This window comes from Saccharomyces kudriavzevii (assembly GCF_947243775.1).
Source record: "Saccharomyces kudriavzevii IFO 1802 strain IFO1802 genome assembly, chromosome: 14".
NCBI lineage: Eukaryota > Fungi > Ascomycota > Saccharomycetes > Saccharomycetales > Saccharomycetaceae > Saccharomyces > Saccharomyces kudriavzevii.
In genome coordinates, this window is record NC_079285.1 from 124649 (window position 1) to 142287 (window position 17639).

Sequence of the window (17639 nt, forward strand, 5' to 3'; positions counted from 1 at the left end):
ATAATTGATATACAAGACTGGCTGGATGTATACATATAAATATTTATTGCATATATAACAATTATAATAATATTATCGCATTTCAAAGGAAAAGAAGACAGCGGAAAAGGTCTGTAATCAAATTAATGGCTTGACGTCATTAGGCCAAGTTTCGTTTTGCATTTCAGGAACAATAGTTAAAACTTTTCCAGTCAATATTACATTCCTTGCATTGTTAACCACTAACTCTTCCATCTTCTTCCTTGTTTCCACGCAATGTGTACCCATATGAGGCAAACCCAGAACTTGAGGCATTGACAATAACTCTTTGGATATTTTAGGCTCAAATTCAAAAACGTCCAAACCGGCACTTCTGATCTTTCCACTACGTAAAGCATCAGTCATGGCTTGTTCATCTATGACGGCACCTCGTGCTGTGTTAACAATTACCACACCATCTTTCATTTTTTCAATAGTGTCTGCATTGATTAGATGGTGCGTGTTGTCATTCAATGGGACATTTACAGATACGATATCTGAACGCTTCAAAAACTCTTCAAAGCTGACATATTCACAACCGTGTTCTTCCTCGGAAGGTAACTGGTGTCTATTATGGTATATGAAGTGCTCAAAACCGAACGGCTTTAGCCTCTCCAAAATACAGCGGCCAATCCTGCCTAAACCTAAAATACCCACGGTTTTCCCTTCAGGATCGTAACCAAAGGGAGAGGCACATGCAGGTCCGGCATCTGGCCACTTTCCCTCGATCAACCTTCTATTCCCAATGCTAAAATTTCTCAGAGCGCCCAGTAATAAAAAGACATGCGTGTCAGCGGTAGCATTGCTTACCAAGTCGGGAACATTAGCAACCTGAATGTGTCTTTTCTTGAATGGTTCAACATCAATTTGGTCGTACCCGGCGCCCGTATGACACACAGCGACTACTGAGGAAGGCAAAGCAAGAGCTAACTCTTCATCAAACTGGCCGGTGTTCTTAACGCTTCTTGCCGTTCTGGTGATGACTTGTACTCGAGAGAGCTTACTTTGAGGGTCTTTGACATCCCGCAAAAATTGTTCTCTAGTGGTATACTCAGGGATGGTGATTACGTCCGCAATCTTCCCCAATTCTTTCCAGGCCTTGTCACCGAAAGCGTCCTTTCCTAGTTTCAAGACAATTGGTTTTTCACTCATTTTATTTTCTCTTGTTGCTGTACGTTTATATATTCGTAGGCTATTATCTTGCTACAATCACCCTTAAAAGAGTAGTTCTATAGGATAGAGACGCAGCAAGAGTATCGTGAAGAGCACTTTTTATATCCTCGAGATTGATGAAAAATGGGGAAAATATTGCCTTGATATCCTCGCCCCCTGCCAAGACTTTTGCAGATTTTAAGTCCGGTTTCGGTCTTACGTAACAAATGCCTGGGAAAGTGAGAGAGCTAATTGCACTATGTCCTCGAGAATTTTTGAGCTACTCTGCCTATGGAATCAGGCGGCAGCACCGCATAATGAAGTTGAGAGGATCTTCATATAGCTTCACATACTTTCCGTGAATTTCTTTCCGGCTTCCTCCGTTTCCGTAACGCTGGTTTTGGCAAAGCGACGACAATCCTTCACATCAAACTGCCTGTAGTAGTTCTTTTTGTGCACCACTGTTTGATTCCGAGACCGTTTGATGATATCTCTTGCGGATGGTGACCTTTCTATGAATCGCCTCTCCTACGACATGGGCTCTCCTATCATCCTTTTACGCGTTCATTACGGTTTTACGCGTTAGCGATGAAAAATTATAGTCAAAATCATGATTTATCTCTCAGATGACATGTGTTTTACAGGTGAACGTAAATGTTCATACCATCTAGCGTGTAAGCATTATTGTATCTTTAGGACGAGACCTCACACGCTATGTCTTCCACTTTGCAACAAGGTGCTACTAATGCGGCGGATTTTTCTTTGACGGTTCTTAGAGCAAGAATTGCCTTACTAGCAACTGCCATCGGCGGGCCAGACTATACTTCTCAGGTTGACCCGCCCCCTTATAAGCTTGGTGATGACTGTTTGGCGTGCTTGAAAGACTTGAAAAGATGGTTTAAATTGGTGGATGACCAGCAGAGAAGGTGGGACGTGGCAATATCAGTTGCCGAGTATCGCATTTTAACAGATGATCTGTTGCCAATTCTAATTGAATGGGAAAACAAATGTTCTCTCGCTGCCAAGTTGGCTAAGAATAACCCAGACCATGAGGAGTTTAGAAACAAGACTTACTACGATAAGATTGCCTTGAACTGTCTGCAATTATCAGTCCTTATGACTTGGCCCTTAATCATAACTGAGCAGTCTTCATCAAACCAAATCGTTCTTTATAGTGAACTGAAAAAGCATCAACTGATATATAAAAAGGCAATCCTGTCAACGGAAAATGGAAAAGTGTTGAGGGCTGCCGTTCGACTGGCCCTGGACGTCGTGAAGGTCGACCGATTATCAAGAACTCCAAGAGATAATATGGTTCTCAAGTTAGTTTTGAATTTCTTCAGAAACGTCATTGCCATAGAGCCTGGCGAATTTACAATAAATACTACGAGAAGCATGCCCAGTAAAGGCATCACATCCATTGACACTTTGCCACCAAATGTCTCTATGGATGACATCTCTCTAAATACGGTCATCTCTTCATTCCATAAAAATAAAGTATTTGGTCTGCTATTGACACTGGTTAGTTCACTAGCAAGGGAGTTTGACCAGGATTTTATCAACATCCCGTTGTTGGAAATTATGTTTTATCTTACTAAAGATGTTAATCAAGTATTACTATTCACCCAACAACCTGAACACAGAACACGTTCCGATCTCGTGAATGCCAACGGCAGAACCTCAACTAACAATGTTGTTACAAGCGCAGGTTTTGAACTATCCAAATTGTTACAGAAGGAACACCAAATGAAAAAAAATGTTATTAAACACACTTCCGCAAGGCACTCAAGATTTGGCGGCCTATTGTCTATACAAACGACAGACAAAACTAGGTTAACTATTTCTGGCAGTAAAGCTCTTGTAGATGAAAAGATAGCGCTGCAAAAATTGGATGACAGTAAGAAGTGGAATAAAAGAATCACTCAAAAACGTGATTCCGTCGCAACTGAGGGTTTACCAAATAGTCTATTGAATTCACAAACTGGCAAAGCTATTTTCTTCACTGAATCTACTTGTGAACATTTCAAAAAATTCATCAACAACTTTATTGATTCTGGTTTTAACATCTTGTTACATAGCGTAACAAGCTATTTCACAACGGAGCAAGATAGAATGGTCACCTTAGAACAAGTAGAATATTTGCTTTTTTACGCATGGTTTATCAAGTATCATTTATTGAGGTCCAAAATGGACAATTCTTCGGAACTAAATCAAGTCTCAGAAGCCTTAAAAGAGGTTTCTTTTATCTTAGTATCATCTCTTTTGAGAAGCGCATATGACTTGAAAAATTGGATGGTAACACATGCAGGTATGATTGCATTCAACGAATTGCTGAATCTTGTCACTCAAACAAAAGCTGCTGAGGAAGAAGATTCAGATGATATAGAATTCATTGTGAGCAGACTTTTCAGTGACGAAAGAATACAATTATTATCAAATTTGCCTAAAATCGGTTCCAAACATTCGCTTCAATTCATGAAAAGTTGTATCGAGCTAACACACTCAGTATTGAAAGTTTTGGAACAATATTCAGACGATAAAACGTTAGTCGTAGAGGGGAAATCTAGACGGCGTAAGAAGCTTGATATGTCCGAAAATAATATTGCTAGATTGATGAAAGAGGAAAATATTGACAGGGATGAGGCACTTGATATTCTGGCCTCGGCTTCAAGAGGAGTAGAAGTCAATTTTCAAAAAGTACAGAGCAGTTATATGACAGAGCCTGTGATAGAAACTTATACTAATTTTCTTCAAAGATTCCATGAACTTGAGGATGATTCCATTAAAAAAGTGTTTTCTTTTTTCCATAGGGTATTCGTCCAGGCCAAAGAACAATCATTGTTATTCAGGTTTGATTTGATAATATTATTAAGGGAAATGCTTTCACCTGATGGATTGAATAGGATGTCTCGTTCACGAAAATACGTGAGTCAATTTTCAGACTATTTTCTTTCGAGATTAAAAAAAAGGCTGAAGAAGTCACCTGCTTGGTTTGTTGGATTACTTTTCCCACCATTGCACAGCAGCGAAGTCGGTTTTTATCAAAGATATGGCGAATACAATATATTCAATACTGAGTCAAACCTTGCTTCGTCAATATCCCAATTTAAACCTATTCCTGATGAAGAGGCCTTACCATCTTCGATATTGCTGGATATGAAGTACGGTATATTAGTGTCTACATTACTTGATGATGGAAAAATTGAGTTATTAGACCATTTACTCAAACACATCACTCACACATTGGATGTTTTCAGGTCTTGGTTAACTGTAAATGTAAATGCTAATAGAGAAACAATAAACCCGCCAAATGAATATTTAACGTTGACAAGTACGCTCAATAATGATGCTCTTTTTAGAGACAAGGACTATAGGGCTTTACTATCGTTGATAGGATACTCCATACCCAATAAAATAGACGAACCTTGTTTTTTGGCGGGAACTATCGAAATCCCTGACCTAACCGTCTCATATGAATTGATAAAGAAGTATTTATCAATACCATTCGAAACGCCGAACGGACTGCCTTCTTCTTCATACCTCCTAAGGGTTTGTCCAAGAAAGAAAAATGATGCACTCGGAGGGCAAGATGGATGGCAAGAAAATAATCATTATGACTATAATGATCCCTACATTGTTCCCGATGATCAGAATGTATCAGAAGGTGATGCAGCGTACTTCAAGGACCTGGATAATAATGTTTCAGATAACCTAAAAGGCATCAAACTCAGTAGAGGTATTGCGAGGTCTAAAAAAAAAGATAAGAAAGAGAAGAAGAGGGCCCCTAGGAAAAACTTGCCAAGCTTTGATAACGAAGATGATGAACGACCACGTTCTGTTAGAGAACGCCATAGTGTATTCAGTAAAGAATTTATTAGCGACTCAGAAGATGATGAGGATTTAATGAACCCCATTTTTTTTGAAAATGAAACGTATATGAGATGGTTACTGGATAAAAATAATGGCCAGTTGACCGAAGATAGGTACGCCCAATTTGCTAAATTTGCTGCGGAGAGAATGACTAATGGCGGTGCTGTGACAGGAGATTATACAGGGTTGTTTGGCGGGCTCATACCAAGCATTGATAATATAAGATCTACAGAAAGTGACTCTTTTGCGCCAGACAAAAGCCTTATTTCCTTGTCGAGCCACGTAGCATCTGAAATGTCTGCTAATGATGTAAACAACTCTGCTGAAGATGTAAACAATAATACTCAGCTTTCTGATAATGGTGTTAATTCGGAATCAGAAGAAAATTTAGGCTCACCGCAGTTGTCTGATTCGTCAAATGGCTTTCAATCTGAGGATAATACAAAAGCATTTAAAAAGCGTACATTAGAAGAGACTGAATTCAATGAAGGGGATGAAGATGAGGAAGCTATCCCTCTTCCTGGTAAAAGACTTAGAGCCCTTTTGGGCGAAGGAGATATTGATGACGAGTGAATATATTCTGTGTAGTAATTAAAGCCTCTAGATGCTTGTGATCATTAGGCATTTCATGCTCTGTTGTCAGTATAAAACAGAAAGAAGAAAGGGCTCAAATATACTATTTCTGCGTTCTGCTTAAATTTTCTGTTCTAAAATAATTAAAATTGATTTTAAATTTGCATTAGGATACATAAAATTAAATATTACAAAATTTATTGCTGTTCTTGGGCATCATCGAAGTTATCATCATTACTTGAAGATGCATGCAATGCGCTACTTGGACTGTTTTCCCGTATTTGTTCTTGGTGTTTATCGCTTATCGCCAAGTTTGACTCTTCAATGCTTAGATCTTCATTTTTCCTAACATCCTCCTTTGTAGCGAATGGTTTTTTTAGAAATTCAGTATGTTTCTCAACATCGTCTGAACTTTTGGGCTCGTCCTGATTATTCGCACTTTCTTCCCTAAATTGCTCTTCCAATTCGTCCAAGTCTTGCAGTAACTTTTTCTTTTGAATCTCGTGTTGAGAAGCCTTTCTTTTTGATTTTTTTCGAACTCCATCGTCAGTTTTATTGACACTTTCTTTCTTCTTTTTTGTCGAGTTAGTGCTCCTTTCATCATAGTTTGTTACTGTATCATCACCTTCATTTCGATCTAGATCTTCTGAATTTCCATGACTTGTCGTAGAAACCGTAGAGGAAGATTCCTCTGTCGAGGACTCATCCGTAGAGGATCCATCTGTGGAAAGCCCATCTGAGGAAGACTCTCCTGTCTTCTCATTTTCTGTGTCTTCGCTTTCAAAGTCAAAAGTGTCACTCTTCTGACTTTCATCTGCGCTGGATGACGATGAAGGTGCGCCTTTATTCTTCTTCCAGAGTGTTTTGTCTTGCAAACGGACTGATATAGCATCATTTTGATTATCATCACTGTCTTCATCATCAACAAGGGGTCCAATTTTTGAGGAAATTGAATCATCTACCGCCCATATACCTATATGAGTCCAGTGAAGTATACAACGCAATTTACATAATTGTAGCCATGCTCTCTGAATATTAGTGGTGGGTTGTCCTGGTTTCGCATTTATTTCAGAGGAAAATACTTCCATTTTTGGCTTACTTTTTGCTGTCGAATTGATACCAAGGCCTGCCATAAAGCTTAATCGTTTAGACTTTTTATCATGAGAAGATACTCTGTCTTCTGTTTTAGTACGCTGCGTAACTTCAGAGAATTTTACCAAATCTCCCTTGGCAATATTTTGCATCACCAGCTTTTCTAAATGCCATGCACCTACCTTTAATGATCTTAAAAAGGCAAAGATTTCACACGTTTGCCTCAACTTTAACAAACACCAGTGGCATAATGGATAAGTATTCGTTACCTGTTCTGTGCCATCATCAGCCTTATGCAACGTTTTCAGCACATACATCCTTGCATGTTCAATTATGTCATCTCTAGATTCACCACAAAAGGAACACGCAGCATGCACTGCAACTGGAGGTGAGTTTAACGGAAATTTGAACATTTTTGGCATATTCGCGGTACTTTGTTTCACAGGGCTGCTTGAGTTGTAACCAATGTGATAAGTTGCATTAACGCCGCTCAAGGGCTCCACAATCACCAAGCCATCTATAATCAAAGAAAGTAAAGTCTTTTTAACCAACCAGCCGATGCCCGACGCATTATCAATTTTAAGTATAGGTTGGATTTCATCATTGACCAATCTTCGTATCAATTTTGATTCTGATGAAGTTGCCTTTATGTTTTCACATTGAGGTAGAGCAGCAACAAATTTCAAGAACTCGTTGTAAAGGCTTATATCATAACGAATAGATGATATAGTTGGTGAATATACAATCCCACTGTACATATCTTGGGAAGCAAAGGAGTTCAAAGTTGGAACTTTGTTCAAAGAAGTGCTAGAAGAAGTCGCTGAATCGCTTAGGATCGTGGAATACCTATTCGAGTTATTCGTTACTGTACTTTCATTGTCTAAACTATGCATCACTTTCTTCAAGTTTTTGAGTTGTAGGGTCAAAGTCTCCAACAACACATCTTTTTCACGGAGTTGTTCGGTGAGTCTCTTGTTCAATATCTCGATAGCATATTTTTCCCTTCTAGCATCTGCAACCATGGTGTTTGCTTCATCGAAAAGCGAAGCAGTCAAATCTTCAACTTCCCTATTTAGTTTGTCATTTTCATCTTCAGCTTTGGTTCGAAGTTGGGTTTCTTTCGCTATATCCTCATGCAGTTTTTTCACCTCGTCATCCCTCTCTGATAGAGTCTTTTTCAAAGTGTTATGATCTGTTTCCAATTGATTGTAGTTTTCAATCGCTGCCTTTTGGCTGGCTATTGTTTTTAAAGATTTATTAAGCTGTTCCTCTAAATGTGACTGTTTATCCACACTTTCAATTAATTGCGTGGACAGGGATGTGACCTGTATTGATATTCTTTTTGCTTCCTCAGAAGCATCCATTTTGAAGTCTTTACCGAATACAGATTCGTAAAAAAATATTCCAGTATAACTTGAAACCAAAAATTACTTCTTCCGATGTTTTTGATCGAGGTTAGTGATGCGACAGCTGCTAGAGAGATGGAAATACTACACGAATCGTCCTTTCTGTGATTACCCATTACTCCAGGTAAACGAACCGTGTTTAAAAGGTATTTCAACAAACGCGAAATATGGGTGCCGGGTAGTAGAGAAAAGGAGTAGATGTAATGAGGAAAGATCACTTTACGAGCAAAATAATAGGAAGTATTTGGATAAAAACGAGTGTGAGGTGTATCATAAGTGATCTATAAACATTAAATTTATAAACATATACATATACATACATTATGATACGTGATTAAATGGTTCGTAATTATTTTTTTCTAGTGGCATTTTGTTTTGATATTATTTTTGATTTTTTGTTAGTTTCAATCTTAGTTGAAGCTTAGCTTGTTACCTGTATTTGTCTCGCTGCTTGCTCTTTCCTTACGAGCTCTCAATTTTTCTAGATGCTCATCGAGTGTAGAATTTTGCTTCACCGATATCTCAGAGCCTCTTAGCTCCTTTAGCAGCATTCTAGCTCTGTCTGAAATTTCTTCTTGATCTTCCAGTGCAGGTGCTTTGGACGGAGACGGTAAATCTTCTGGGGTATTCATAAGACCTCTTGTAGCAAGTGGTGTGGGCGATTCGGCATGAACTGCGGTATAAGTATCGGGAGTTGTGGCCTCTGGAGAATAGAGAATGGATCCTTCTTCATTATCCAAGTCGTTGAGCAATTGCGGCGCGCTATCTTTATCAGAGAGATATTTCTTTCTGACCAAAGCTCTTTTCCTAGCAGAAGAAGGATCAGTTTTAGCAGGACCCGCATTTTTCAGCTGTTCTAGTAGTTTATCCATAACATCACGCCTATCTTCCGCTTCGTCCTCCTCATTCCCTTCAGGTGAAGGTGAGGCGCTCCTCTCTTTTTGCTTTTCCTTCTCTTGTGCCTTTTTCTGCTGTTCTTCGACCAATTTCTTATGCTTTTCATAAAGCCTTTCTTCTTCTTCTCCGGCCAGATTCTGTGCCTGGGCTTTCTTATATTCATTTATGAAATCTGCAAATTTTTTGAAAAATGAGATCTTTGCAAACTTATCACCAGAATCTTCACCATATGTCTGCATTAAACTTTCAAATTCCATAATAGTTAGCTTAACTTCATCTTTTAACAAATCTCCCTTTCTTCTTGCTTCCGGTAGTACAGGCAATGTTTTTATCAAAACTTTGTCCAAGGGATGAAATTTCGAAGAATCACTCAAATTACCAATTTCAACTGAACGCTCTACATTTACAATAGATTGACTGAAATCCTTACAATCATTAACTAACTGTTCAATGGAAACCTTGACAACATCCAATACCGGTTCTAATTCCTTTAAGAAATCATTGAAGTTTGGATAATTTAATCTGATGATTTTTTCGACATAATTTAAAAAGGTCATGCTATTGGTTGTATCCTTGATAAATGTCAACCTTTGTAAAGTAGAAAGTTTGAAACCTTGTGCCTGTTTAGAAGTGTCATTCATGAAGTTACCAACGGCTAAGATAACGTTAAAAACGTTGCGCAAATTATCTGAGCCCTGAAGCGCACCAACAGCTTTGTCAACCTTTCTTAACTTCGCCAACAGCTCATTGTACTCCCTTTCATACGAGGTAACGACCGTTAGAGCCCGCATACGCGAGCCCCAGTACGACTCTAGGTTGATCATTAATTGCAGGTAGACTTGGTCGGCTCTTTGCAGATCGTTTGGATCTTTTTCCGGAGGCTTAGCATCATCGAGGTTCCTTACACCTTCCCAATCCGTAGAATATGGTGCATAATTTCTAGCTAAGTTAACAGAGACCTCAATTATTTCAGTTTTTGATAGAAATTCAACAACACTTGGCGTCTGCAGGAAGTCTCTATCACAGTTCAAGACTTTTTTTACCAAATCCGGGACTGAAAGTGATGAATACATGTGCAAGTTAATACCAAATTGTTGGGAAATATCCCTTGACAAGAAAGTGATTTTCTGTAAGTCTTCCTTACGCTTGGTTGCTAAAGATTTAATCTCTCTAGCGGCAAAAGCCTTCTCTAAATCAGCAAGGACACCCTTTTCATACAGATCATCCGCAAATTTCTCAGCTTTACCTGATCCCCAAATGGAATTATCCGTAGAATCTAATTTTTCCCAGTGCAATTGTTTTAACTTTTTGTGAGGACGAGGATATTTCTCGAATAAAGAAGGAGATTGAGGGAGTAACGGTGATGTTACGGCAGACTTCATTTGCGATGCCGGCATCATTGGTGGAGCCGGCGGAATTGCACCTGTAGCAGATGAAGACAATACAGAAGGTAGCGGCGGCGGTGGAGGAGTTCCTCCAGTGGGTTTACCAAATAGTGCCATAGGAGGAGGAGGAGGAGGAGGAGGAGGCGGCGGGGGAGGAGGCGGAACAGCTTCACCAGCAGTAGTATTTTGCTTGGCAGCATTATCTTCTATTTCTTTTTCCCTAACCAATGATTTACCAAACAACTCTATAGGAACCGGAGGAGGAGGAGGTGGTGGTGGTGGCGGCGGCGGAGGGGGAAGCACAGACGAAGAAGTTAACGAATTTTCAGCTTCCAATACGCTATTTGGTTGACCCCCAGTACTTGTGCTCGTTGTGGATCCTTGTATCTTGTTCTCCACATGTTCCTGGTCATATTTTTCGATTTCATCTGAAGTTGAGCTTGTTAAACTCTTTTTTGGAGAAAGTTCTCTGGGAATGTTAACATGTTCGTTTTGTTCACATGGTTCAACTTTATTTACCTTCTGTGTTAGTTCTTCTAAATATGGAGCTGAGTTCACAGTAGATCTTTTAAGTCTATTCATAAAGGTCTTTTCAACTTTGCTAGGCGTGTGACCAAGCCCTGACACATAACCACTGTCCCTCAAACCAGCCGATGCAGTAACATTTTGACCAGTACCATATTTTTGAGATAATGCATCGAGAAAAGATCCAGGGCCTGATCCTGCAGACAACTCTGAGTTTTCACTTCTTATTTCATGAGTTGGAGATGCATCTTGGTAAACTTCATCATCGTCCGCATCAGAGCTAGAAGAAGAGAAACTGCTTTTCCCATTTTCCTCTTCTTTAGTTTCTTGTTTAGTTTGAGTTTGCAGATCCAACAACTCATCCGTTATTCTATTGATCTCGTCCAGCTTTTTCTGGTACGCCTTAGGGTCAAGACTTGAATACCTAGCATCTCCTTCCCTTTCATCAGCAACGGAGAGCTTTTTAGGACTTTCCATAATCTTTTCAACATTAAAATCAATGCCAAATCCCTTATACTTTGTTTCCAGTTCTTTTAATCTCTTCAAAGCCAGAGATTTCTTTTCATTAAAAAGCTCATTGACACGTTCTTCGACGTTGAATTTGGAAATATTATTACTCTCCATTTGAATGTCAGCCAAAGCCCGCCTTAAGTCATTTAATTTGTTCATATCTGCCTCTTGGGCCCTTGCTAAAAAGTTTTTATCCTTATGCTTGTTCTTCTTCAATTTTGGCTTCTTAATCTGTATTGGAGGTTCAAGGCGCTCTTTCTCAAATTCAGCAAAGTTAGTCATTTCCAATTGTCTGGCCTCATTCTCAATATTCTCCATTTGCATTCTTAACATTTTTAACCGTTTATTTGGTTGAAGTGTCATACCAAACTTTTTGGAATCATCTTTGTAGTCTTTCTTGGCTCTTGATAATCCATCCTGTAATACCTTTTGAATATTCGCTTTTTCCGAAAAATTCAAACTTGGGTCTATATTTCTTGTTCCTTCATTTATATCAGAGCTTTCTTCAGGCCTCGAATTCAATATGGTCAACATTTTTCTCAACTCAACTTCCTGTTGGTGTTTTTCCAAAAGATGTTTCTTCTTCAGTTCTTCTAATTCAGATTCCAGTTGCTGCATAACTCTTTGATTCTTGGCCAATATATGATCCCTTTCATGCAACTCGTCTTCTAACTGCCCTACTAGTCCATGCTCTGCTTTGCTTAGCTTTTCACTCAAGGAATCCCTCTCTGCTTGAATTTCTTCCAGCTTTTTCGTCAAAGCCCGACTTTCTAGTATTGCACGACGTGCTACTTCATCGGTTTGCATAGCATCGTAAAGCCGCTGGATGGCCATATTTAAATTCGATTCTTCATCTGCTGCTGAGGCGATACTGACATTAGTCACTAAAGAATCCATTAGTTTTAATTGCTTGGTTAGCTTAGAGGAGTTTTGATTTTCCTCAATCAATTTTGAACTAGAGAGGAAAAGGTGCTGAACTAAAGACACTAGAAGTTTTTCATTCTCGGTGCCCTTACATATGCCCCAAAGATTTTTCAGCAATGATAATGGATCTTGCAAATCCACATTGAACGCTTCATTGTTAGCTTCCAATTTTACATTAAAATCGTCAAGCTTATTATTGTCGTATAGATCTATTTGATCGATGACTTTATCGTAATCCAGCAATTTTATTTTGTTCATAATTCGTAAAACACCACAGTTTTCCAGTTTTGTTCTCAGAAGCATTCTTTGATTAATGTTATCCGAACAAGAACACAAGTGATTAATGAAAACCATGGTCCATTGACAATATTCTAAAATGGCATTTTCACCTCCACCATTCTTGAAATCATCGGAAGCACCTACCAAGGAGCCCATCTTGCCTCTTCCATCCAAAGTTTGTTCAACGGCAAATAACCAAGCTTGAATGATTTTCAAATGACTTTCAAGGGTTAAATGGGAGAAATACTGGGGCATTTTTTTGAAATTCTGGATCATATGAAGATTTTGGCCTATCCTAAATTTCTTATCTAAGGCGGTGAGAACAGCTTCAAATCTACTTTTATTTTTTTTTTCCAGCATACAAACGAAAATTTCAGTAGCCATTTTCTTTGTAGCCAATTTCGTGGAGAATAGACCCTCTGCAACAGTATCGGTCATCAGCCTATGTGTGCTGAACTCATATAGACCTTGCGAAAGCATTGACAAGACTCTAAAACACTTGAAAAAAGAATTTTCCTTTTCCAATAGTTCTTTCGTCAAATTGTCTCGCGGCGCAGTCTTATACATTGAGTTCATCAACACGTTGGCCATGGCAATGTGGCCTTGATGTTCTATGAATGCGTCTACCCAATCTAGCTGTTCTGTTCTTAGTGTCACCCATAGATCTTTCATTTCGTCAGTGGTAAGCTTGTCTGCAAGAATACGTTGCACATAATGTATCGGCGGCCTGTTTGTTCTGTCTCCTGGAAGAGTGGATGCGCTTATATTATTTTCAGATCCGCCTCGATAAATGTTGTTTAAAGATGGCTGTTTTTTCAAGCTCCCGGTTACTATTTTCTTACTCTTTGAAGTTGACGTGCCCGCAGATGAAAGAGTGGTAGAATGATTTAAATTGTTACTGTATACAGTAGAGGTCGGGGAAGAAGCACTTGTCATAAGAATAGATTTGGGGGACGAAAGAGATGAATTTGCCGTAAGTATGGGAAGATGATCTGATGCAACGGAAGTTCTGGAGGCGGCGGAGGAAGAGGTAGTGTTTGCCCGCATTTTTTTGAGTTCATTTTGTAGATCTTGCTTTACAATCAGCCATTTTTTTTCTGTACTATAGCCCATCAGCGCTTCTTGCTTATCCCCTGATAAAGATTGGAAGATATTTCTTTTGTACATAATATCTTCGAACAAAATCTCCACCTCGTATGGATCTGAAGGCATCTCTAAATGAATTTTGCCATCAGGCGTGGTGAATTTGCTCAAGTTCGTTAACGACCCTTGGGACAAAAGACTTGATGCGGAATGACTTTGACCAGTATGTTGTCGTGTTAGCTTGTTTGACGCCTGCGAGGAATTCCTCTTGGAGTACGAATATTTGGATTGCACTGAATGTGACCTTGCATGTTGGGAAGATATAGGCACATCCGCACTCATTTTACCGCTCATATATTGGGATAGGTTTTGAGTGTTTAACGTCGATTTCTTGTTTAACGGCCTTGCTTCAATGGACGTAGTTCTAGAAGGTCCATTTAGGTTTCTAAAAGATGACGAAGATGATGGTGAAGTAGAACTTTCTTGTCCCATGGGGGAATGCTGTTGCTGAGTTGCATTGGTTGGAGAGGCCGCATTGGCACTCGTTCCATTGGAGTTAGCCAAACGCTTCAAGTTCTGGAGGAGACCAGAACTCGAAGTAGAATTGGAGTTCGAATTCGAATGCTTAGAACCTGAATTCTTCAACATTTGCTTACTTTCCTCTCTTTTTTCCTTTTTCCTTTTCACTGTAAGTGTTCGGACGGCTCTCTCTAGTGGAGTGCGCTTAAACACTATCTAGTCTTCAGTTATGGTAACTACTCTTCAGAACGGAAGATAGATATATAAAGTAAAATTTTTTTCTAGAAAAAGGCTCAAGTGTATGAAGCGAATAGAAACCAGGAAGGATGGAAGGAGAGAAAGAGACTACCCAATTTGAAAAATAATATACGAAAGCGATCAACACACAACTATCAGTGTCCTCTTTTCTGCGGGAAGAGTCCGTGCCCTATTGTCTTTAAAAGGGACTCTAGTTTTCCGTATCTGTTTTTCCTTTCTTTGCCTCTTCCACGTCAAAAAGCTGCCATCAGCTGATGTCGGGTAAGGGGTGGAAATTGCGGGCGATGACTTTCGGCGGCTAAAATTCAAGTAGATAAAGAATAGTTATAGGGGGAAGGATGATGAAACATGCGATATAGATGAGCACAGAAGTACATATGTATACAGTCATGCTAAGGCTACGAGAGGATATCCCACACACGCTGCCACCTGGTTTTGCATTCGGGTTCTATCCATACCTGCTCCTCTATCTCTCGGCGGTCAGAATCTATGTCGATGTCTTGCAACTTACAGATCAAGCGACACTTGAACCACAGTTGGAACGACAGCCAGATAATTGCAAAGAGAAACACCGAGATGTAGGCGGCAACAAAGTCCACTGGCTGGAAGGTCGGTGCAAATGCAGTGAAGCCCTGGATCAGAACGATCAGGGCGATGAAAAAAGATGCGTAGTAAGCCAGAAAGGGCATCATCCGGGCTTTGTAAGGCAGGTCATCCCTTGATATACCCCGTTTCTTTATTGCTTGCATAAAGCGGATATGAGAAAATGAAATCAACAACCATGCAAAAAAGCCCGCGACACCGGTGATGTTCAACAGCCAATTGAAGGCCTTGCCACTGCCTGCAGAAGTCTCTAAGAAGGCCAAAAACCCGAACAGGGATGTCAATAGAACGGCAAGGTATGGAACGCCGCCCCTGGTTACATTGGACAGGCACTTTGGTGCCAGGCTATTTTTGGACAAACTGTACAGGACTCTCGAGCCGATGTATACGTTGGAGTTGCCCGCGGAAAAAATAGTGATCAGTACGACCGCGTTGAATATGTCTGGAAGGACCTTTGTCCCCGAGTTCTCGATGCTTATCATAAATGGGGATGCAGAGACGAACGTGCCGTCACTGTCTAACTTCGGATCATTATACGGGACCAACAACCCTATGAAAAACAGCGAAAGGATGTAAAAGACTAGAATCCTTATTACAACTTTCTTGATTGCCCTCGGGACCGCTTTTCGTGGGTTAGCCGCTTCACCAGCTGTGATCCCGACCAGTTCAGTACCCTGGTACGTAAAGGCGGCGTTGATCAAAGAGGAAACCCAACCGAGGAACCGGCCTTCGTTTTTGTTACTGGAGATGATCCCTGGCCCCCAGGCACCGGGATTCCTCCAGTACCTAAAACCGATGGGCCCATCAGGCTGGCCGGCACCACACACTATGCAAAACGAGAAGATGATGAATCCGAGTAGCGTGATGACCTTTATGGAGGCAATACAAAACTCGAACTCTCCGTAGTACTTCACGGGAAACATGTTCATGAGAGTTAGTAAGCACCAGAATATTACGATCCAAGCTGCTAGGGGTACGGCGTGCGTCCAGTACTGAATTATTTGCCCCAACACAGAAAGTTCCAGCGCGAAGGTAAAACACCACGACAGCCAGTACATGTAGCCGTTGGTGGCGCCGAGGGCCGGTGACAAGAACCGCTGGGCAAAGACAGAGAACGAAGATGTTACCGGAATGAAAGTGGCCATTTCCCCCAGCGATTGAGTCACCGAATAAATTACTGTCCCCATAAACAAATAAGATATCAGGGCGCCGACGGGGCCCGCATGTGCCAGCGGCGGACCGATACCTATTATGAGGCCCGTTCCGATGGTACCACCAAGGGCAATCATCCCGATATGCCGTTCCTTTAACTTCCGTTGCACCTCGCCACGAGAGCGTGGCGATGTCTCTGTCCCCTTGGCACCGTCGTTCTCAATGCTGCTGTTCGCGGCGATAGCCGCCGAAGTGTCCTGTTCCTCATACTGAGCATCTACCAACTCTTTCTCCTTTATCGTAGGAGCAGAATTGGCTTCGCGTTTACCCTCTTTGGACGTGCATATGTCCACATTTTCATTCATGACAATTAAAGCGCGTGCTGTAATTTTGCCGCTAATCTGTGTCTGTATTTTTTCTAATGCAAGGAGGAAGAAAAGGTGGAAAAATGCGTAACTAACAGATTATATACAAAATATACGCTGGTGTGGGTTAAAACCTAATCTCCTTCCGGCGCCTGGAGTCCCACCGCCATTGGAGAAAGGTTAGTGCCGGAGTGGTCACAAAAAGGGACCAACTTCCTCACTCACTCACTTCACTCTTGGCCTTGGCGACTCTTTAAGCCAGGCCCTTTCAGCGCGGTGACCCAAAAAACGCACATGTTCTTGAATGCTGCGCCGTGCCCTGCAAAGAAAATCACACGGCAACAACAAGAGTCATCCCGATGAGAAAAAAATTGCAAACGGAAATGGGAAGCGAGCAAGGCAATTCTGTATTCGAGTGACGACAATGATAACCATTGTAGCTTGCCGATATAACGGGCACTCCTCAAATTTTACAAGGAACGCCGGAACACCGATATTGTTGGAACAAGTAGGTTTATCATCATTCACATAGGTAAACATAGCTACATCCTCAACCAGATAATAAACTGATGTTGATAAGTGGGCGCACAATAAGGTAAAGGCCACTGTTGAACATCAACCCTGAGCTTACACAAAAGGATATGAGTCCCTGCACTGAACTCATTGTAAATTTTCCCGAGTTCAGTTCACTGTTGAACATGCTTAACCTGTCCAGTTGGCATGTATTTTACATGCCTCTCTTACGAAGTATTTACATGGTATAAGAAAGCTCTTCTTGTATTCTTGAGCAATATTACCGGTCATCGACAGGTCTGCGAACAAAACGGGCATGGGTGCGTGGCATCACATTATGTGTCACAGTTGAAGCCGGCGAAAGGCCGTCTTGTTTCTTTTCAGCCCCGCCAAAACGTAGCAGGTAAAAAGGCTACCCTGCCTCAAAAAATGTTCGCAGCAGCCGAGAGAAAGTAGCGTGACTAGTTTCTTCCCGCTGGAAAAAGAAAGTCACCGTATGCACACATTTTCGTAAC

General features: G+C 40.6%; 5 protein-coding genes across 5 annotated transcripts; 1 reads left to right on the forward strand and 4 right to left on the reverse strand.

Moving 5' to 3' along the window:
* Positions 1-117: 117 nt before the first annotated feature.
* On the reverse strand, positions 118-1170 carry GOR1 (glyoxylate reductase; the record flags this gene model as incomplete). The annotated part of the gene is made up of 1 exon (XM_056230645.1): positions 118-1170. The coding sequence occupies one exon, from the start codon at positions 1168-1170 to the stop codon at positions 118-120; it is 1053 nt and encodes a 350-aa protein (XP_056084543.1).
* Positions 1171-1884: 714 nt separating this feature from the next.
* TOF1 (Tof1p) lies at positions 1885-5613 on the forward strand (the record flags this gene model as incomplete). The annotated part of the gene is made up of 1 exon (XM_056230646.1): positions 1885-5613. The coding sequence occupies one exon, from the start codon at positions 1885-1887 to the stop codon at positions 5611-5613; it is 3729 nt and encodes a 1242-aa protein (XP_056084544.1).
* Positions 5614-5810: 197 nt separating this feature from the next.
* SEC2 (guanine nucleotide exchange factor SEC2) lies at positions 5811-8069 on the reverse strand (the record flags this gene model as incomplete). Its single annotated transcript, XM_056230647.1, has 1 exon — positions 5811-8069. The coding sequence occupies one exon, from the start codon at positions 8067-8069 to the stop codon at positions 5811-5813; it is 2259 nt and encodes a 752-aa protein (XP_056084545.1).
* A 452-nt stretch (positions 8070-8521) lies between these two features.
* Positions 8522-14362, reverse strand: BNI1 (formin BNI1; the record flags this gene model as incomplete). The annotated part of the gene is made up of 1 exon (XM_056230649.1): positions 8522-14362. The coding sequence occupies one exon, from the start codon at positions 14360-14362 to the stop codon at positions 8522-8524; it is 5841 nt and encodes a 1946-aa protein (XP_056084546.1).
* Positions 14363-14889: 527 nt separating this feature from the next.
* On the reverse strand, positions 14890-16611 carry ALP1 (arginine permease ALP1; the record flags this gene model as incomplete). Its single annotated transcript, XM_056230650.1, has 1 exon — positions 14890-16611. One exon carries the CDS (start codon positions 16609-16611, stop codon positions 14890-14892), a length of 1722 nt encoding a protein of 573 aa, XP_056084547.1.
* Positions 16612-17639: the final 1028 nt, after the last annotated feature.